Below are 23,308 nucleotides of genomic sequence, written 5' to 3'. Positions count from 1 at the left end.
AGGTTAGTGCTTTTCTTTGCTGTTTTGGAACAGGAAGTGGTTTGTTTTTAACCTGGGTTTTAACTTCAAAAAAGTTACGAGCCATATTTGGTGATGTGACTCATGCAAATGATTCCATTTGAGGGAAAGATTATTGCATGATTTTGTTTTAAAAAATTTAGTTGCTCTAAAACATTCTTGCAAGGTTCAAGATAAACAGCTAACCTATATTTCTAAGTACCTCTGTGCCAGACCAGAGTACAATACCTTTGCGATGCAACCACAATTGGTGCTGAAGGATTGCGTATTACTTATGACATTAAAAATGTTTGATCCAATATCTATTCAGGTCAATGACTGCACCCAGATTTGACAGTTTTTTTGTCATGAACCAAGAGTTAGAGGAAAAAAAACTTAATTGTTGCACCCCAGTCTGCAAAAATCAGGTGCAAGTTAAAGTGCTTGGAATCTATCAAATGGCCATGTTACTTTTAAAATGGGATTATGGCGTCACTGGCAGAATCAACATACATCACCTGTTACGAACATCAAAAAAGCTCTGCCAAGAAAGATTAAAGAGAGTAAAAGGCATTTGAATGCATTTTTTTCAGGCCTTCAACATCAGTACCTTATTGGTGAGTGTCTCAAATTAGCTTTCTTCACCATCTAATGAGCACTAGGATGGCAAATTCAAAGGCAGAAAACATTAGACTTTATGCCCTAATTCTACATTAGGCTAAAAAAGGTTCAAATTAGGAATCAAATCTTTACCCTGTCCAGTGACCCTTAGATTGGGGAGGCAATGGCCTAGTGGAATTATCATTAGACAGTTAATCCAGAAATCAAGATAACATTCCAGGGATCCAGGTCAAAATCCTGTTGTGGCAAGTGGTAGAATTTTAATTTGAATAAATATTAGTAATGAAGAATCTAAAATGGCGACCATGAATCCATTATCAATTGTTTGGAAAAACCCATCTGGCCTACATGGGACTCCAGACCCACAGCAATGTGGTTGCCTGAACTGCCCTCTGGGCCATTAGGGATGGGCAATAGATGCTAGCTGGCCAGCAATGCCCTCATGTGATGAGGGAGGGGAAAGAGGCAAGATCTGGCAAATTTAACACTAAGATTACATTTTAAATGCTTTGAAATCACTAATAGCACAGGGAGATGGTGACAGTGGAAATGCCACTGACTAATTTCCCAGATCTAGATTAGTGCAATTCAGTAATGGAAGCTGATCATTTAAATTGAACCTCAACGTGAAAGCTAGTTTCACCACTGTTGGGACTAAAAATACCACTGATTATAAAGCTTCAGTTCACAAAATTTCTTGAGGCCCCCATTTGACACCAGACCCACAGTAGTGTGGACAACACAACTGCCCTGAAATGTTGAAGCTTTGTAATTTGAGGGAGAGCGATTGGACAAAATATGGAACATCCATATTCCACAAAAGACAAAAGTTAGTGACCGAGTCAGAGGGCTTTAACTTTTTTTTGGTCAGAAGCCAGAAGGGATATTCAGAACAAGGCATATGGCATTACAACTGCCAGAGTCAAGAATAAACACCATAGACTGAACAGCCTGTTTTATGTAATTCAGCAGGGTAAGATATCAGATTCCTAGGGAATCTTATGGCTGTTACTCCAAATCACTGATACAGGATTAGTACAAATTAGATTACAACCTGTTAAATGGCACCCAACACATGGCTCCTAGTGCCTGCTGGATGAGGGACACATTCATGCTGTCCCCTAGCTAAACAAAACAACTTCTTTTGTTGTCCAATTATTTGCTAAGCTACAGATAAATGCACCAAAATCAATTAACATCAAAATCTGGATGTTGATCCAATTCAACTTTTGCCACCTTAATGCAACAATGCCATCAATACTCAGTGTAGGCTTTACAAGACAAAAGACAATCAGCATGGAAGAGTTAGACCAAAGGGTCTGTTTGTGCTGTACAACATTGACTATCCATGAAAGAAGTCTTTTATATTTAGGAGAGGAATTATGTAGAAATGTCATACCTTTGTGAAATCGCCAATCATGTGTCTGCAATCATCAATTTGGAGTACTTTCTCAATTTCTGCACCACAGAAAGATTTGGACCGCAATAGAGAATGCTGCTTCTAAATAGGTAGAGAAGAAAGTCAGCTGACTTGGTATCACAGTCTGTCTAGCTTTAAGTGATATTACTGAAGTAAATATAAACCTGACTGTCCAATTACTCAGGGTAATAAAATGTGAGGCTGGATGAACACAGCAGGCCCAGCAGCATCTCAGGAGCACAAGAGCTTTTGTGCTCCCGAGATGCTGCTGGGCCTGCTGCGTTCATCCAGCCTCACATTTTATTATCCTGGATTCTCCAGCATCTGCAGTTCTCATTATCACTGTCCAATTACTGAAACTAGTCTCAGATCCAAAGGACAGGACATTCTGCCAGACTCATCCAGCTAGCAATATTCACTTACGAAATGAAACCCAATAACATGACCAAACAGGGCACCTAAATCAAAAAAGTGACAAGCTGAAGCAGTTGGAGATGTAAAAGGGTAGAAAGACGAGAAAAGAACACCTGGTAGAATGATTGCTGAAGAGGAAACTAAGTTCACAATCAGAATGTTAGTACTTTTAAGTGGAAGTTAATCTAAAACAATGACAAGAACTTGAGATAGTGGATTCTCCAGCATCTGCAGCTCCCAAGATAAAGTGTGGGGCTGGATGAAAACAGCAGGCCAAGCAGCATCTTAGGAGCACAAAAGCTGACGTTTCGGCCCTAGACCCTTCATCAGAAAAAGTTTTTTTTTCTGATGAAGGGTCTAGGGCCGAAACGTCAGCTTTTGTGCTCCTAGGATGCTGCTTGGCCTGCTGTGTTCATCCAGCCCCACATTTTGTTAATAAGAACTTCTGAATTGGGTTCCATTAAGTACTGATAACACAGACAGCCGAGTTTAAAAGGGCCCTGCATGGTGAAAACAATATTGACTGCTTACTGCTAGGAGCTCACTATTTTACACTAAATGGCTCTACTACACTTAGAACTGGAAAACTCCGCCATATTCAGAACTGCTGTTTCAGTCAATCCTGTACCATTCACTTTTTGCCTGTAGTACCAGCAAGTTCCAGACTGTTTATTGCCAAGGAGATGCATACCTTTTAGGGCAGATGTAACCAGAGTCTCTTACATTTTCAAAATGTAAGAGATTCTCAAGCTACTTAATGCTCCTGCCAGAAACAAAACTTACATAAGCTTACCACATTGTCAGCGCTTGTTTCTTCTGTTAAGCCAGCAAGACTTCTCCTCCGTTTATTCTTGACCGGGGTCTCTTCATCTCTGGGCCGATCCACCCGCTTGAGGATGGACCTCATTTCAGGGCACAGAGTCGGAGATTTGAAGTTATCAGCACAGGACAATTTATTTGGAGTTTCCTAAAAAGCAAGAGACTTTCACCTTCAAACTGAAATTACAATTCTTTCACCCCTCCCCAAAAACTATTCCAAATCTGCCAAGTGTCATTGTAACTAAGCAGCCATAAACTCACATCATTCATAGTTTCCAGTGAGTTCTCCTTTCTAGCCACGAGTGGAGCAGTCAGTAAATTGGTCATGCCAGAAGGCACATCAGCATCATTCTGTCAAAAATGAAAGTCACAAAGATGTTTCAAACAAAAGCAATAACTACGAATGAGCAGGCATCACAGCTTCAAAGTTCCTACTATCCTGACAACCTAGGTCTGAACTAGAAAGTGTTTGTGATCTAGGCATCTCTATTTACTGCGTCTCTAACTGTCCTGGGGAAGGTGGTGATTTTTTTAAAAACCCACTGCAGTTCTTATGACAATGCTTTTAGGGATTCAAGCTTTTCATCTAGCAACAGTAAGGTTATAAAGTTAGAATGGTCGTTTGTGTGGAGGAGTGGGGCTCTCCTGTATCTAAAGATAACAAGGTGTAGAGCTGGATGAACACAGCAGGTCAAGCAACATCTTTGGAGCAGGAAAGCTGACATTTTGGGCCTGGACCCTTCAGCAGGAGTCAGCTTTCCTGCTTGGCCTGCTGTGTTCATCCAGCTCTACACCTTGTTATCTCAGATTCTCCAGCATCTGCAGTTTCTATTATCTCCTGTATCCAAGTGCCTCAACTGTAAAGCCAAGCAAGCCTTCCCCAGCCACTTATGAACCCTCCCCACCACTCAATAACTCAAATTAGACAACAAAACTGGCAGCAGAAAAGCAAGCATTGGGATCTTTACAGCAATATGGTAAAAATGAAATTGCCCATTTTGGCGGAAGACAAAAAAAAAGCACATTACTCAAAACAAAATTTGCAGAACTGAGGTGCAGATTCAACTAATTAGGAAAGCTAGCAATACCACAATTTGTTGCAAGGAGAGTTGAATACCAAGTTAGAGGTTAGCTTCAATTATTCAGGGCACTGCTGATACCACACCTAGAGGACGTGCATATTTATATAGAGGGAGGCAAATATATTGGGAGCAGTTCACAGAAGGTCTATAAACTAATACCTGAAGTGACACGTTATACCGGGATGATGATTCGGCACGCTTGGCCTAATTCACTGAAGTTGACCAGATGCAACTGAGTTGAGAAACTATATCCTGACTGAGTAGATATGGAGGGGGCACTTCCTCCTACAGGAAGAATTAGAACTGGGGGTCACTAAAAAAAGTTGCCCATTTTAAAAAGGGGAGGCAAATCTAAGGGTTGTGAAACTCCCCCAGAAACAGCAGAGTCTAAGACTATGCAGAAAGCACAGGTACAAATGTTCAGGGTAATGGGAAGACGGATTTGAGGTTAATCAAAAGCCATGAGTTTACAAGTATTGCAAACAGTTAAATAGAGAATTGCAACGGCCAAATTAAAAGTAAAAAAAAAAGTGATGACACCACAGTTTCAATGCTAATAAAACTGAAGAACACACATGCTGTGACAAGGACTAACAAACTAACAGTTTATAATTCTGGTTATATAAAAAAGTTTATCACTGATCAGCACACATAGCTACAGTGTTGTAATAGAACAAACCACCAACCTATAAGTGAGATCATAGGTAATTTATATAGTTCAAAGGTGCAACATTTGACAAAATAATTCCAATATTAAGTTCACTTTTTCTACCTATAAAAGGTTGATAGTTGCCAGTGAAGTGACCCTACAAACTGTGCTAAATAGACACCGTCTGCAATTTCATCAGTTTAGGATCAACTAAAAGGCTTTACCTCAATATCTTCATCAAGGAACTCCAAAAACCCATCATCTTCATCATCAACTGAAGATGTTAGTGATGATCTGCGTAGGAGGATTGGACTAACATCAGCTGATGTATCACCCATACAAGGCAAAAACTAAAATGACAAAAAAAGTTGATGTTTTCATGTTTTTCGATCAAAATTAGATTCACGTAATCTAGAAATTTGTATAATAGGGGGTTGATCATTTAGTAGTAATATTCAAAAACTAAGTCTTTCCAATAGACAACATTAAAGTCAGCAGCTCAAGATCAGAGGACACAGGCAAACAGTCATAAAGCACTGGTACAATTCATACTCTCCAAACAAGCAGGTACAATTGCTTTTATTCACTTGTGGGACAAAGATCTAGAATGCCCAGCGTGGAAACAGGCCATTCAGCCCAACAAGTCCACACCAACTCAAGAGCAGCCCACCCAGACTCACTCATTTTCCCTATCACCTTGTAGATGTCTGAACACTACAGGCAATTTAACATGGCCAATCCACCTGACTAGTACAATTTGGGTGCTCTGGGACAAAGGAAACCCTTACAGACATGACAGTGTGCCAACTCCACAGTCACCTGAAGCTGGAACTGAATCTAGATCCTGGCATTAAGGCAGCAATGCTGACCAATGCCACCAAACAACCAGCTAGCAACACCTGGGTAGGCCAGCATTTGTTGCCCATCCATAGTTGCCCTCAAGGTGGTGGTGAGCTGCCACCTTGAACTAAAATCCAAATGCTGTATGTCAACTCACTACTGTAGGGATGAGGTTCCAGAATTTTGAACCAGAGAGGGATGGTGATATTTCAAAATCAGGATGAGTGGGCTTGGAGGGGAACTTGCGAGTGATGTTCCTATGTATCTGGTGCCTGTGCCCTTCTAGGTGGTAGTGATGGATTTAGAAGGTGTATCTAAAGGACCTTTGGCAAATTTCAGCAGTGCATCTTGTAGACAGTACACAGATGCTACTGGAGGAAATGGTGGAAGGAGTGCCAAATCAGGAAACTCAAAATGTCATGGATGGTATCAGCCAGCCAAGAACATCCACATCCCACACGATTAATAAAAAGCATCTTGTTGGAGTTGCATCCATTTAGACATGGAGACCATTCAGCACTCCTTAGTTGTGCCTTGTACATGGCAGACAGGCTTTAGGTAGTCAGGCATGTAGCTTGCCATAGAACCCCATGCTTCTCACCTGCTCTTGTAGCTAGTGTTCTCATCTGGTAAGTCCAGTTGAGTTTCTGTTCAATGGTAGACCCAACAATGTCGATAACAAGGGATTCGATGAAGGTAGCGATTGAGTGTCAAAGGACAGTAGCTAGATCATCTTAGAGGTGATCACTGGCCAGCATATGGCGCAAGTGTTACTTGCTAGCCCAAGCCAGATCTTGTTGCATTTCCACATGGATTGCTACATTAATCAGAAGAGTCACAAATGCTGAACATCGCATAGTAGGCATGTTTGTCTACTTCAGACCTTACAATATAGAGGGAAGACTATTGATGAAACAGCTGAAGATTGTCCTGGGCCCAACAATCCCTGAGGAACACCTGCACAGGTGCCCTGGAAATAAGATGACTGACCGTCACACAACTATCCTCCTACACAGTAAGATGGACACAAGTGGACAGTCTCTCCCAACACCCACCCTCAGCACCCCACCAAACCCCAGTCTTCCTCATACTCTATTCTAGTTTTGCTACAGCTCCTTGATGCAACACAAATGTGGCCTTGATGTCAAGGGCTATCACTCATCTCACCTCTGGAATTCAACTTTTGTCCATGTTTAAATGTTTAAATTGAGGCTATAATGAGGTCAGAAGCAGCATGGGAGAACCCAAACTGGGCAGTGATCAGGGTTATGGTCCACCTCTGCCATTCCACTCACTTGGCACTTGACTGTAGACTGCTACAACTGCTTCTACTGCCATATCTTTTGCACTGTTGTGTGGGGCTATTCCAATAATGATGGGGACATTGTGGAGCCTCCTCATCCAGCAAGTTGTTTAATGGTCCAGTCACAACAGACATGGCAGGACTGCAAACTTAGCTCAGTTTGAAACTTGCTGCTAATGCTTTTGTTTAGCATACAGGCAATCCTGTTGCGGTTTCACATGGTTGACACCTCTTTTTAAGGAATGCTTGGTGCTGCTCTTTGTATGCCCTCCTGCACTCGTTGAACCTGGGTGGATTCCCCAAGTGGAAGATCATGGTTGGGCAAGGGATATGCCAGACCATGGAGGTGACAGATTGTTCCAGCATAATTCTGTTGCTGCCGATAGCCCACTGTGCTTCACATTCACCTAGTCTTGAGTTGTTAAAACATAGTCCAAGTCTGTCTTACCCAACTGTGACAGCACCACACAACATGGAGGTTATTGAAATAAGGTTGGACATTTTATCCACAAAGATTGTGCAATGGTCTCTCTGCCAATACTGTTATTGTGCTCTTGGCCACTTCATAGGCTGTCTCTTTTTTTTCCTTTGATACACTTCCTGACTTCCTTTGTCAGCCATGGCTGTCTAATTCCCCCCACCCGAAAAGTCTGTCTTTTCTTTGGGATGAACTGTTATTGGCAACTGCCACATTGTCCATCCAATTTCCTCTGAGACTTCAGAGCAATTGCTACAACTGAGTGGTTGTTTGAGGGAAGAAGTTGAGCAAACACATTGTGCTTGGAGTCACATGTGGCAAATTTCCTTCCCATGGCCAAATGGGCTTCCTCCCAAAAATTCAGAGGACTCATGGTCATCAGTAGATTCTTAATTCTATATTTAATTCAATTCTATCATCTTCAACAGCAGACTTTAAACTCAAGTCACCAGGATAATTAGTTAACCCCTCATTTCAATGTACTACTTTTGCTTATTGCACAGAAAAAGAAAATTATATTCCGCTCAATGAGCAAATCCATTCAGTCCCAAATCCTGTTCATATCTCCTTGCAACCAACTTGCATCCCTGCACCATTGGGTGTAGTCATCAGCAAGACCTGAAATATTACAACTGGTCTCCACATTCATACCATTTGTTGTCTGGACTTAGGAACAAAGTAGATGAATTAACGGCACAAATCATCTTGAATGATGATGTAGTCATACACAGATGCGGTTGCAGGGGGTTCAGGACAGAGTTAAACATCCAAGGGTTTTCAACTTATCGAAAAGACAGGGAGGTCGGCAGAGGGGGTGGGGTTGCCTTGTTAGTTATGAATGAAATTATATCAAATCTATGGCACTGAATGACATAGGGTCAGATGATGTGGAGTCGAGGAGCCACAAAGGCAAAAATGGGAGTTATACGTACAGGCCTCCTAACAGTGGTCAGGACCAGGGGCGCAAGATGCACCAGGAAATAGATAGGGCATGTCAGAAAGGCAACGTCACGGTGATCATGGGGGACTTCAATATACAGGTGGACTGGATGAAAAATGTTGCTGGTGGATCCAAAGAAAGGGAATTCATGGAATGCTTACAGCTTGGCTTTTTGGAACTGCTTGCGACGGAGCCCACAAGGGAGCAGGCTATTCTGGACTTAGTGCTATGTAATGAGCCAGATCTTATAAGAGAGATCTTAAAGTAAGGGACACTTAGGAGACAGCGATCATAATATGGTAGGGTTCAGTCTGCAGTTTGAAAGAGAAGGCAAGAGTCAGATGTAATGGTGTTACAGTTGAATAAAGGTAATTACAGGGGCATGAGAGAGGAATTGACAAAAATTGACTGGAAGCAGAGCCTAGCGGGGAAGACAGAGCAAGAATGGCAGGAGTTTCTGGGTGTAATTGAGGACACAGTACAGAGGTTCATCCCAAAGAAAAGACAGACTTTTCGGGTGGGGGGAATTAGACAGCCATGGCTGACAAAGGAAGTCAGGAAGTGTATCAAAGGAAAAAAAAGAGACAGCCTATGAAGTGGCCAAGAGCATTGGGAAATCAGAAGATTGGGAAAACTACAAAAACAAAAAAAAGGATAATAAAGAGAAATAAGGAAGGAGAGGATCAAATATGAAGGTAGGCTAGCCAGTTATATTAGAGGTGAAAGTAAAAGTTTAAGTTTCTTTCAATACATAAGAAACAAACAAGAGGCAGGAGGAGATAATGGGGCGCTCCAAATTGATGCTGGAAGGCTAGTGATGGGGGATAAGGAAAGAGCTTAAGAACTTAAGTACGTTGTGTCAGTTTTCAGTGGAAGACATGAGTAGTATCCCAACAATTAAGGAGAATCAGGGGGCAGAGTTGAGTATGGTCAGCATTACAAGACAGAAAGCACGAGAAAAGCTAGAGATCTAAAAATCGATAAGTCTTCTGGCCCCGATGGGCTACATCCTAGAGTTCTGAGGAAGGTGGCTGAGGAAATAGTGGATGCGTTGGGTGGGCCACCCTGTTGTAACCCCCTTGTTTAAGAAAGGATCAAGGCAAAAAGATGGAAGATTATAGGCCGATTAGCCTAATCTGTTGTTGGTAAAGTTCTGGAATCCATTGTTAAGGTTGAGATTTCTAATTTTATGGAAGTGCAGGGTCGGATTAGAAAAAGTCAGCACGGATTTAGTAAGGGGAGGTCATGCCTGACAAACTTGTTAGAATTCTTTGAAGAGGTAACAAGTAGGTTCGACCAAGGAAACCTAGTGGATGATATCTAGACTTCCAAAAGACCTTTGATAAAGGTACCTCACCAAGTACGGTGAGGGCCCATGGTGTTCAAGGTGAGCTACTGGCATGGATTGAGGATTGGCTGTCTGACAGAAGGCAGAGAGTTGGGATAAAAGGCTCTTTCGGAATGACAACCAGTGACAAATGGTGTCCCGCAGGGTTCAGTGTTGGGGCCACAGCTGTTCACTTTATATATTAATGATCTGGATGAAGGGACTGGGGACATTCTGGCAAAGTTTGCCGATGATACAAAGATAGGTGGACAGGCAGGTAATACTGAGGTGGTGGGGAGGCTGCAGAAAGATTTAGACAGTTTGAGAGAGTGGTCCATGAAATGGCTGATGAAATTCAACATGAGCAAATGCGAGGTCTTGCACTTTGGAATAAAAGAATACAGGCACAGACAATTTTCTAAACCGTGAGAAAATTCATAAAGCCAAAGTACAAACGGATCTAGGATTCTCTCAAGGTTAACTTGCAGGTTGAGTCTGATTAAGAAAATGAATGTAATGTTGACGTTTATCTCAAGGGTTGGAATATAAAAGCAGTGATGTGCTTCTGAGACTTTAGTTAGGCCCCACACCTCAGGAAGGACACTGGCACTGGAGCCTGCCCAGTGGAGATTCACATACAGATAATCTCTGGAATGGTAGGCTTAACGTACAATGAACGCCTGAGGATCCTGGGATTGTATCCATTAGAGTTTAGAAGGTTATGGGGAGATCTAGTAGAAACTTACAAGATAATGCATGGCTTAGAAAGGGTGGATGCCGGGAAGTTGTTTGTTAGGTGGGGAGACTAGGGCCCATGGGCACAGCCTTAGAATTAGAGGGGTTCAATTTAGAATGGAAAATGAGGAGACATTGCTTCAGCCAGAGAGTGGTGGGCCTGTGGAATTCATTGCCACAGAGCAGTGGAGGCTGGGACATTAAATGTCTTCAAGGCAGAGATTGATAAATTCTTGATCGCCTAAGGAATTATGGGCTACGTGGAGAGTACAGTTAGGTGGAGTTGAAATGCCCATCACCCATGATTAAATGGCAGAGTGGGCTCGATGGGCCAAATTACCTTTCTTCCGCTCCTGTGTCTTATGGTCTTGCACTGATTTACAATCCCCCCACTGAAACTGATCCATCTCAGGCTGGCAGGTTATTTGCAGTCTGGACTATCAAACACAAAAGTAGTATATTCCCACCTAAGATGGGCACACAAATTCACTAACTGGTGAGACCTTAGCAAAGTCTTCTGAAAATCCAAAATACGCTACCATCCCCAGAAAAGTGTGGAGCTAGAGGAACACAGCAAGCCAGGCAGAGGAACAGAAAAGTTGGCTTTTCAGGTCAGGACCCAACCTCAGAAATTTGAAGATTTTCTGAAGCAGGGTCCTGACCTGAAATATCAGCTGTCCTGCTCCTCTGATGCTGCGTGGTCTGCTGTGTTTCTCCAGCTCCACACTTGTCCGGAGTCCAGCATCTGCAGTTCTTATTACCTCATGCCACATCCACAGGTTGTAGAATTCTAACACAAAACAAAGAGGATCTCTAAATCAATGCTAACCCTGCCCAGTTTTTCAATTTCTAAATACACAATGATCACATCCTATCTGCTCGTCAGGCCTTTACCCTACTACACAGGCAACAGGGCTATAGTTTACCACTGCCCCATCTCCCTTCTTATAGGATTTACATTTGCATTTTCCAGTCAGCAAGAACGCAAGTTCATCTGCTTCACAAGATTATCAACGCTTGACCCAACCCATTTTAAGCACACCTCCACTAATACTGATCTTAAAGCTCTTCAGTTACACAAGTCCCTCAGTCACCTATTTGATAAATTCCCTGCATGTATTCATAATTGTTTATGTTCTGCCATTTTCCCTGTTCACACTAAATTCTCTTGTCCTCACCTGTAAAACATCTATATTTTTAAAAAGATTTTAAACATGAAAATGAAGTGTAACAATTTGAGATGCGCTGAAGCTATTCATTTCAATTGGGATTAATGCAGGAGTGCCAATTAAGACAATTCATACAAGAGAAAAAAGGTGTGCTATTGAGTGCTTACCAAAGATTGTCATTAAGCAAGCAACTGGGAATTATAGGCTTTCCAATCTTCCAGGCAATTAAAGGCACAAGGCTTGAACACTGTCTGCAAACACTGTCATTTCAGTTGTTGGACCAGTGCATTGTGTTAATGATATTTGCAGACAACAGGTCCCCGCATAAGTGTTTGTGGAATTTCATTTGAATAGCAATGCTGTAGCAGTGCCATAGCCAGCCAACTCACTTGTAGTACAGCATTATCCTTTGATGCATTTGCTGTTGTCCTTCTGAATGAAAAGCCAAGCAACTTCTTTGCACCAAGAGTTGTAGTTAAAAATGGTTACTTGCCATTAATGCAGGTGCAGAGCTCGGTCTCTGATCTTGTCTATTCCCACTAGAGAAGGTACAGAGACGGTTTCGAGAAACTGGATGAGCTGGCTTTTTGAACTCAAATCCTTCCTGTGAAGAGACAGAAACAAGGTGAATTCATTTGCAAAAAGCAAGCTGTAAGAGCCCATCTCTGTGCAATTTTCTCCCAATTACATATTTGGAAGCAAGCTACAGTCTAATTTCAGATTACTGCATCACTGGGTGGATTACAGACAAACATAGCAAAGCAGCATTTGAACCACAAAACACTTAACCCATTGTCATAAGTGCTATTTAGGTTAACTTCATACCTTAAGCTGAAGTTAAAGTTACAACCCAAAGAAACAGTTAAATTTTGAAATTATGCAGAATTCCCAACTTTCATGTCCTTTAAACACAGGTTGACAAAACAGAGGCCAAACAGGGGAGCAGCAAGCTCTGGAACAGAGGCCAAATTTCTGTACTCAAGGATGACTGAATAGAATCTAGCTTCAGGTAAATAATTACAAGCCATCAGTAGATAAACCCTTGGTTAAAACTAACCCAGCCTTAGATCCAAAAGAACAAAGTGTTCACATGTGGAGGAAAGGACTGGGAAAAACAAACAGTAGATCCTGATCAGCTTTCAAGTGGTTCTCAATCAAAACAATATTTCTCAATCTTCCTTTCTAGATGCCTTCATAGGTTTGTAGGAGACACTGACTGGTTCACACAACTAAAAAGTCAGTTACGTAAGTCACAGCTTACAACTGAAGGGGGGGGCGGTGGGGAAGAGAGAGAGAAAGAGTCAGCTTTCTTCAGGCTTATTGTGTTTAGGTCACAGGAAGGTGGTGCTGTCAAACAAGCTTTGGTGAATCCTTAAGTGCATCCTGAAGGCAGTACACTACACAGTGGTGGATGACATGCCACTCAAGCAGGCCACACAACACTATCCACAAAGCTACATAGAGAGATGTTCAAGCTGCATACTTCTAGAGAGAAAAAAAGAGAGACAGTGTTTCTCATCACACTCTAAGCAGTACTTTAAGCGGTAGACAGACCGAGTGCCTCTTTGCAGGATTCCTAGCCTCTGATCTGTTTTTGTAGCTTGAGTATTATACGCATAGTCCAGTTTTTTTTTGGTGAATAAACCTTAGCACATTGATAGATAGGAATTCTGCAAATGATTTTTTTTAAAAAAAAAAGGTTTATTCACAGGATATGGGCATCACAGCATCTAGTACTTGTCCCTCATTTCCCAAAAGGGGAAGGAGTTAACCACAATACTGTAGGATTGGAGTCACACTTAGATCAGAAAAGGACATGAGTTCCCTTCCCTACAGGAAATTGGTAATCAAATAGTTTGTCTAGTAAAATCAATTGTTTCATAAAATTCCAATTCCACTGTCTGCCTAGATATTCTGGGTGTTCATAACATTAGAGTATTAACCCAAATCCTAGGAGAGTGTCAACACCTCTCCTTGAGAGGGAGGGGCAATGGTCAGATCCTCCAATTGGGCATGGTCAGTCTGGTATTTGTGGCACGAATGCTACTTGTCCAAATTCAGCAAGGTCTCAACAATAACTGGGCTTGGGCTGAAGAGTGGCATTTCACTCCTACGTCCCTTCTGCAGGTCAACCCTTTTGGTCATTTATGAGCTACGGCTGTAATGTCATGAACCTAGTGGACCCTGCAGAATCCAAACTGAGACTGTAGAGGCTATGACTGACAGTGCTTTTTAGTTCAACTGCAGGATGTGGGCATTACTGACTGGCCAGTATTTATTCCATCCTTAACCACCCTTGAGGTAGTGGTGAGCTGCCTTACACTGCTGTAGCCCATCTGCCATGAATTGACCCACAATGCCACAGGGGAAAGAATTCCAGAATTTTGACCCAGCGACAGTGAACGAACAGTAGTATATTTCAAGTCAGGATGGCAAGTGAATTGGACAAGAACTTATAAATGGTATTCTTGTGTACCTACCGCCCTTCTAGAAGGAAGGAACCGTTGGAGATCTGAATTTCTGTAGTGCGTCTTGTACATAATACACACTGCTGCTACACAGCATGTCAGGGAGTGGTATCTCCTCACCCCTGGAATTCAGCTCTTTTGGCCATGTTTAAACCAAGGCTGTAATGAGGTCTGGAACAGAGTGGCCCCAACAGAATCCAAACCGGGCATCACTGATCAGCTGCTGCTTGATTGCACTGTACATGACCCGAGTAGATTAATGGGTTAATGGTGCAATAACTGGCCAGGTTGGATTTGTCCTGCTTTTTATGTACAGGATATGCCTGAGCAATTTTACACATTGTTAGGTAGATGCCAGTGTTTTAACCATACTGGAAAGTGGTTAGGGGAGCAGCAAACTCTGGAACACAAGTCTGTAGTACTCTTGCCAAAACCCATAGCCTTACAGTATCCAATGTCTCCAACCGTTTTTTTGATATCACACGTAGTGATTTAGTGCCCTGCACCATCTTCAACCTCCCAAAAGCAAAACAAAGTTTCCAAATTTCAACATACCCAAAACAAAGGCACTGGCATTCTTAAGGTTCAGTTTTAAGTTACAGACTCTACCGTTGGTTGCCTCAAAAGAGTCATTCAAATGATTTGCATTTAAAGCAAAACTATTTGTCAGAGTCAAGGAACTTACGTTTTCTTTGTTTTTGTCAGTTGTGAGGATACCACCACTTCCTTCATGAAACACTTCCAAATCCAGAGAATTACACTGGCTTGACTTCAATGCAGGACTGGATCCTAGAAGTCTCATCTAGAAATAAGGAAATCGCTTAGCATCTGCTTTTCTAATTATATGGTAAATATACTGAAACGCCAAATGCAGATGACATTTCTACATTAGGCCTTGTTCACAGTCTCTTGTCAGAGGACCTAGATTGATTAGTCAATTGCAATCCATGGACGACAAGGTATCCTTTAATGTCAAAAACTCATTATGGTCTGCTAGTGCTTCAGTTATTTTACCATTTATCAGACGTGGGCAGCACTGGCAAAGTAAGCCATTATCAAAACAAAAACAAAACACCCCAACTGGAGAATTGACAGAAGAAACTGTACTGAGTGTGGGACGTTATTAGAGACAAAGTTAGTGCACTTTGACTGAATGTACTTCATTTGCAAGATAAGTGGTCTAAAAGGCAGAGAATATTGGAAAATAATGGCGGTTATCCACTGTTAGAAAGATCAGATGTGGAGTATTTCCAAAATAGAAAGCACTTGTACAAAAGAACCTAGGTCTCCTTGTTAGCCTTCATGTCTTTATGACTTGAAGTTCAGCAAGCTATTCAGAAGCCTAAAGGAATGAAAGCCTTTCTTGAGAGGATTTGAATCAAGGAGTCTTGCCTTTAAACTTTTACTTCATTTGTGTAGGAGTTCGGTTAGATTACAACTGGACTACTCTATGCAGTTTTGGTCTCCATGTCAGGAGAGATTATTGCCAGAGGGAGTGCAAAGGTTTACTACACAGCCTTGTGAAGGGAGTGACTAGGCAAAATAGGCCTGCATTCGAGTTTAAAACAGAAGTGACCGCATGCAACTTCAAAATACTGAAGGGAGAGAAGATAAATGTAAATAATGCACTTCCCTGGTTGGAGAGAGTGCACAGCCAAGCGATACCATGAAATTCAGGGGTGGGGTGCCACTTACACTAGAGATGCAGAATTTTGCACGCTTTTAACTCTTTACCAGAGGGCTGTGGAGGCTCAGTGAGAGTATGTTTAAGGAAGTTTTCTGATTACTTGTATGATCCATCAGGATGGTGTACACAGAAGAGTATTCAAGTGTTTGATCAGACATAGTTGAACTCAATTGTGGCATGCACTAGCTGCTCTTGTTCCTCTGCTTATGCCCACTTGTAAGCGACCTTAGTTTAAGTGAGTTCAGATGGTAGTGTGGATGCACAGTCAAGGGCAGGTCAATATTTTTCCCCCCAAAGAGATATTTGTTAACATACCAGTTTGTTACAAACCCACAACTTTTCATTCCTACACAAATGAAATTTAAATTCAACTACTGTCACGGAATTAGAATCCCATCTCCAGATAATAGCCCAGATTTGTAGTTTCAGTCTTAAGTGTTACTGCTCCTTTCATACAAATGAAAGTGCTGTTATAGTAAGTGGAAAGAAATAATTTGAATCATTGGCTATTTGGATGGTGCAGAAGGTAGGGTGAAGGATTAAGATTAAGGCATTAGGACCAATTTAGAAGGAGAATGGAATCTGCACTGGATTGTTTGCACACGGCAGGATCAAATGTCTAAGGTTTAGTGCTTTGGAATAACATTAAATCAGTGAATGAGTGACAAATACTTTGAAACATAACATGAAGTTGCCCATGTCAGCATAAGAACACACCAGTAGCAATGCATTATTTAGAATGTGATAGATTGGAAAAAATGTTGACATACAAAAGAGAAAGCTGATGGTCTCACAGACCAGTCACAGAAAGCAAGTGTGCAGATGGGAGTGTTGTCATCACTGGACTAGCAATCTAGAAACAGGTGTTCTGGGGATATGGGTTCGAGGGTTCAAATTCTACCATGGCATAAAGAAGAATTTGAATTTATTAAAAATCTGGAATAAGAGCAGTATCTTGTCAAACATGTAAACAATTGTAGTTGAAGCCCACTAGTTCAATTTCCTTCTCTTAAGGCCAGCTATTCTCAGCTGCTCCATCTTATAAATGGATCTCTATACCCAAAGCAATACAGCCTGACTTCACTATCTTCAACACACCAGCCATAAAATCATCATATCCCATAAATGAAAAACAATTGAGGCAAATGACATGTTGGGCTTCATTGCAAGGGGTTAGAGTACAGGAGCAAAGACATTACATTGCAAGTGCATTAGGGCCTCAGGACACACCTTTACATAGTTTGGCCCCTGTACCCAAGAAGGGGCATTGTCAGAATGACCAGGAGAAGGCTCAGACTGATGTGGGATTGTAGGTTTAAAACACGAGAGATTAGATCAACTTGACTTTTATTCAGCAGAATTTGAAAGTGACAGGGAATCTTAATAAAATTCTGACACTACTTTGCAACTGGACAAAGGAGTGATTTCTCCTGGCCAAGAATCCAGAACAAGGGTTATGGTGTCAGGATACATAAGCCAATTCAGTCTGAGATTAGAAGAAATTTCTTTCCTGGAAGTGATAAACATGTGGTTTTTTTTTAAACCACAAGTCCTTGTGGAAGCAATGCCACTTAGCAGGTCTAGGCATCTGTCACTTGAATATGTTCAACAGAGGAAGGGTGGTTTTCAATTGGCAGCAGCAGCCCACTGCCACCCACGTTTTGATTCTAATCAAATTAGAATTGTTAAAAGCACAAGAAAGTTCGATGTTTCCTTCTAGTCTTGTCATTATTTTTCTGGAGTGAATTTCAAGCAAAAATGTATGTAGTCAGCTGGTGATTACATCAACTGACAATTCTGACAAACAGCTACACATTGTGGTTTATCATGGCGCATCATTGATATTATGCTCTTTGTTCATTTCAGCACTGCACATTAAGAAACTGGAAATAACAGTTTATAAAGCCACCAGGAAACTCTGTACTGATCCACATAAGTGATTCATAAGATTAGTATCCCTCATTCTTCATGGGATGGGAAAAATTCAGATCAATAGAATAACAGGAACAGCTTTTGACTCACCATTTCCATGATAGGGGAAGTTGAAGGCAAGAAATCTAACCACCAGTTAACATTCAGATTAGTTTAGAACAGCAGCATGGTTGGCACACAGACTTCTATCGCTGTTCTGACAGGTGAACACTTTCTTCACCCCCCAACTCAACAGTATACTTTTAGTCAAACAGCCGCAATAGATCCCTGCCCCTTCGGTGAGATCATGTCTCAGACTGGTTCTTTCTGCCTCCTGCATGCTCCAACTGCCACTCTGCCCAATCTAGATGATTGGACAAGAGCTGTAATTGGTCATTTCCTGTAGATACAGACAGGCATTCAAACTTATTGCCCACATCCCAAGAAGCATACTAGTCTGCTAACTACATTTTTTACACTAGCAACTAAACTTTTTAAATTTAGAGCTAACAAGATGGCCCCTTGAGCCAGAATCTAAGGAATACTAACTAGCAATCACTAGGTGCTGCGCAATCCCATTGTGGTCCCACTGTAAAACCAGCCTATATTTGATGATTAAAACCTAATGGGTATGAAAAGACTAACGTTATTAATAGAAGCATGTATTGATTGCCACCACAGCATATGCAGCATGCTTTAAAAATACCAAATCTGCAACAAGAACTGTTCCTAAAATTTCCAAGTTTTAAAAGCCATAGTCTACAAGGTGTGTAAGAAAACCAGTATCTAGTGAAAGGACTCACCGGGAGGGAGTTTATTCTTCTTATGGGGAATTTTCTGCAAAACAGGACAGAAGAGATTGTTAACAAAACACTATCAAAATTGGCCAATTTAAACTTCTACCCCTTTTGGCTTCCTCATCTTCAGTATAATCAACCTGACCTTTAGTTGGCAGGCCACACAACTTTCTGGTAAAAAAAAGTTGCCACTAGAGACAAGATGGCGTAAAGTCTGCTTAGTTATGTTTGATTAGTAACATATCAATTTGAGTTCATCTGATCAAGCTTGATTGGATGTATTGGCCTGATGAATAAACAATGCACCAAGAATGAGATAGCTACGAAGTGTTTTCCTGGTCCTTTTAAAGCCTATACTACCAGCAGTAACAGGTTTCCCCCTAGTCAGTCAAGATCACAATGAGGAAGAGAGGAAAGCTACAAAACAAAAGTCAGAGAATGGTGACCCTCTTTGCCGCTGTCACCACCTTATAAAGAAGGTATCCTAGTTATTCATCAACTCCAGTGGAGTGTGCACTGGGATAGACAAACATCAAACTGCCAGCGCCCTACACTGGAGGAGAAACCACTTAAAACATAGCAAGAATGAAGAACAGTTTAAAAGCTTGGGAGGGTGACAAGAGAGGAACAAGGAGTTGCTGCATGCAACAGCAGTCACAGCAGGAAAAAGGACTGAAAAATGAGAAATTTTAAGACTAATAAATAATTCAGCTTTATCACTAGAAAAACAAAAGCAGTCTCAAAATTCAAATAAAGCCATGTCAGCAATCTCAGGAGCCCCACTAGAGGACAAACAGAAGGCCATTGCACCATGCATACATTTTAGCACCTCTGTGCAGTTAAAAAGGTTACTTCAAGCCAGAGGCTTACTTACTTGGCAACCACTTTGCCAGATTCTAATATTGCTTTTTCAAACCTGTAAGAAAGAAACAAACTTTAGCTCATTGTTCCATTAACAATCATAGCTGTCAGTATAAGCTATCGAATGAAAGCAGTTTTTCCAAGTCATGGCAATAAAAAAAAAGACAAGTTATCGATGAATTAACCATTACAGCTTGGGTTTAAAGGGTGTATTAAAGGGTAAAACAAGTTGAGGTTCCATTATTTCAAAAACCACAGTTTCATGTAACATTGGTCAAAAGACATGCATTTGAAACCCCATCTAAAAAGATCACATTCACCATTTCAAAATGTTGTTTTAATATTGGTAGATAGTACTACATTCACCAGTGGTTAAATTCATGACACCTTAATACTTAATTACATGGTGGCTTCACAAAAATCGGTCCACGACTAGCATATGAACCTTTAAGTGTTATGAATATAGACATTCTACAAAGCATAGGATTCCAGACACCCTTAGCTCAAACAAACAGGGCCAAAATTGACAATACTATATTCACAGAATGGCTTTTTGGACTCACTGCTTGCCACCTGTATGCAAATCAATCCCTTTGTCTGGGACCAAGATTAGCCTCAGTCACCATATGCCATCCAGGAAGAGTTCTGAAGGGCTAACCCTACAGCTGACAGCATTTAAATCAGTACTACAATCAGGAAGACACGTGTGGCATAACAAAGACAGCACAGAATTAGTCAAGCAGAAGAGATAACCTTTTTCCTTTCAACATGTGCTAATAAACATACACAGCAGTCTAAGGCAGTAAGTTAGCAACAGATGGGCTATACATGCACTCACCCCACAATTAAAATGGAAGTCTCAGTTTATTGCATAGCTTGCAGATAGCAGTACAAGAGAATTGTTTTGACCTCTTCATTAGGAAGAAAGTTAAATCGATAACTCACTAAAGCTGCTTGAGTTTGCCCATGCTTCAAATCAGGGCACAAAAAATGTTAAATCCCCATTTTAAAAGCAACTTAAAATGGATTATGACCTACAGTTCTGTAACTGTACATTTGGCAAAAAGGTAGCTTCCAAAAATTGTTGCTACAATACAAAGGAAATCTTAGAGATTAGGATGAGCAGCAACAAGTTTAAAGTGAAACAACTGCAATAAGCCAGTGTCTTAAAAACATTTGAATAAAAATAAGATCAAGCGTGAAGCTGGATGAACACAGCAGGCCAAGCAGCATCTCAGGAGCACAAGCGCTCACGTTTCGGGCCTAGCCCCTTCATCAGAATAAAAATAAGTACTGAACCAAAGAGAGAGAGTGTTGAGCAGCGAATAACCTTACAGGCATTAAAACAGCATCCGAGGCTGATGAGAAGCTAAAGTATTCCCCAGCACTAGTCTAATTGAACTGAAGCAAAACTGGTCAGTGAGATCAAAACACACACAGTCTTGTCATTAAGTACAGGAGACACAAGAATAACATTCTGCTGTTCAAAGTCAAGCCCAGAGTCGTGGCTGGTGCACCAACATATACTAGTTACAAATTCAGAATATGTAACTGGCCTATTTGTATAGAGAAAAAAGTGAAAAAACAACAGGTTCTTCAAAGAAAACAGCTCCATTGGAAACAAACATAGCAGAGGTCATCACTAGTAATAAATGGTTGCAGATAGAATGAACAGTTTAACTTGACGCTTCTGCAGCACCTGTACAACCCTGTCTGAAAGGGTAGAATCCTAGGGTAACAGATTTAAAAACAACAAAACAGCTTTATACAAGGACAAGGACAGTGACAGCAGAAAAAAGCCCCTGTTGAGCAGAGGCAGCATTTGCCCACAATACCTTGGTCAAACAGATCCTGACTGAAGGCATTTATCCAAAAATCCCAATGTGGTTTAAAAACTGGAAGACCTATCATTGCATGATCTGTACCACTGATTAATAGTTGGTCATCACTTGCATTTGAGTTGGTTGGTCATTTCATCAATCTGATGTCATGAGAAACCAATTTTTAGAGTCACAAAAGAGGCAATGATAAAAATTTCTATTCTTGACAAGTTGTACTAAAGATCATTAGATGTTGGAGATAACTACAGATTTTCTGGGATGTTCCAGTCCAGTTAAGAGATAAGAGCGCTTGCAATTAAGAAAGGATGGGATGGAACGGGACATGACAGGTAGGAAAAAAAATCCCTTCTCAAGTTCTCAATTTAACTAAAATGTTTAGCTCAGCAGAACTCCACAGCCCAAATTCCATCAAATGCATGGCAGAGAGAAGATGGGGAGATGGAAGGAAAGAAAAGAATCAGGCAACTGTTGACCATATTTAGTGGCCCTACTTATTCACATGGTGGGTTAGCATTAGTAAGCAGTGGCTGTACAGGACAAATTTTTAAAAACCTACTCTCCATGACTGAATTGAAGGTGGTAAAGTTACAATAACTGAAATTGCATGGAATAAGGACATGAGGATTGTCAATTCTCTTTGGCTTCTTTCCAAGAGGTTTAATCTGACAAATAAGAAGCAAAAGTATTGGTTTTTGAAGGGAATTAACATCTGCTATTTTTTTTGCTGAGATTTGAAATAAAACACCACTGAAATCAGACAGTAAAGAAACATGCACCGTTAGCTGGCGACATCTGCACAAAACCCAGGCTACATTCAGAAGAATGAAACAAAAACAGCATTTCTGCCTTCATCAGTTGACCTGAATACGTAAAGTCTTTAGATTTTATGCAGAGGGAATTTTGGTGCTCTACATTTGAAATGTGGATCCCTTGCTTCAACATCTTAAGTCATTAGGTTATCCACACTCAAAGGGGTGCTGATTTAAGACAAATAAAAAAGGAATTCCTTGAGGAAGTAGGGCATGACTGCATGGAACAAAGGAACTACTACAAAACAGAGCACAAACTTCATACTTGAGTTCATACACTTCAACATATCCAGGCCCAATTATTAATAAAAAGGATAATGTATACAGTCCAAGCAAAAAGAAACCACAAACAGTTTCCTTTGAGTATTCAAACCCTCTTAATGGCTGGAGCCTTCAATGGGAATAAAACCAAGTTACAAGTAGCATTAAAGCTAATTATTTCTTCCAGACTGAGTGAAGGAAAGTATACAGTGTGGCAAATTAGGAACCAATAGCATGAAGACAGAGCATGGTCAAATTTGAGTCACAGCTAGGTAGTACCAGATGTGCAACTGGACATAGCTGGAAAGGGATGCCTTACATTCGCCCCATTCATTGCACAGCAATCCTCTTCCATAAAGATTTTCTCAGGAAGCAAGAATAAAATGATGCTCAACTGGATGCTTTGCAACAGAACTATTCAACTTTTTAATCCAAAATTCTACCCATGTTCTAGCAAGACACCTCAAAATTACATTTGGAACTGGAGGATAAAGCATGAAGTGAAACAAAAAAAACCACAATTTTGAAACTGAATTTTTGTAATAGCAAAGAGTAACAAGCAATTTCTCATTATACAAAGCACATACCTTGCCTGGAGATAAAAATCTCAGGAAAATTGCTAATGTAAACAGCCCAGGAGCATAGAAATAGAAGTCAGCAAGAACGAGTAAACACAAGGTAGAAAGTGGATTTAATCTATAGCCAGTATGAAAGTAGCAAAACATTCTGGGCACGTCAGAAGTTTGCAAAACACAAGCTATCAGTATACAGAGATACTTTAACACAGCAGCAGGCTCACTAGCAACTAGTATAAAATGTCTGTTAGTTACCGATCTTAGTTAATGCTTTGCCCAATAATTATCCAAGCTTAACCAAAAG

At 40.9% G+C, this 23,308-nt stretch overlaps 1 protein-coding gene across 3 annotated transcripts in view; it reads right to left on the bottom strand.

The window, feature by feature from the left end:
• cdc25b (cell division cycle 25B) overlaps window positions 1–23,308 on the bottom strand; it is a 44,162-nt gene that overhangs the window by 8,826 nt on the left and 12,028 nt on the right. For all 3 annotated transcript variants that reach the window (XM_059650367.1, XM_059650363.1, XM_059650365.1), the window contains exons 4-11: window positions 19,532–19,573; window positions 18,664–18,697; window positions 14,948–15,064; window positions 12,288–12,398; window positions 5,227–5,352; window positions 3,533–3,622; window positions 3,246–3,419; window positions 2,018–2,119 (exon numbers count right to left, since the gene is read on the bottom strand). In XM_059650367.1, the coding sequence (XP_059506350.1) occupies window positions 2,018–2,119; window positions 3,246–3,419; window positions 3,533–3,622; window positions 5,227–5,352; window positions 12,288–12,398; window positions 14,948–15,064; window positions 18,664–18,697; window positions 19,532–19,573 (796 nt within the window). The remainder of the gene's footprint in view (window positions 1–2,017; window positions 2,120–3,245; window positions 3,420–3,532; window positions 3,623–5,226; window positions 5,353–12,287; window positions 12,399–14,947; window positions 15,065–18,663; window positions 18,698–19,531; window positions 19,574–23,308) is intronic.

The sequence above is a fragment of the Stegostoma tigrinum genome, chromosome 1 (assembly GCF_030684315.1).
Source record: "Stegostoma tigrinum isolate sSteTig4 chromosome 1, sSteTig4.hap1, whole genome shotgun sequence".
NCBI lineage: Eukaryota > Metazoa > Chordata > Chondrichthyes > Orectolobiformes > Stegostomatidae > Stegostoma > Stegostoma tigrinum.
Note: the sequence above shows the minus strand (reverse complement) of the source record. Positions and strands in the feature narration are given on the sequence as shown.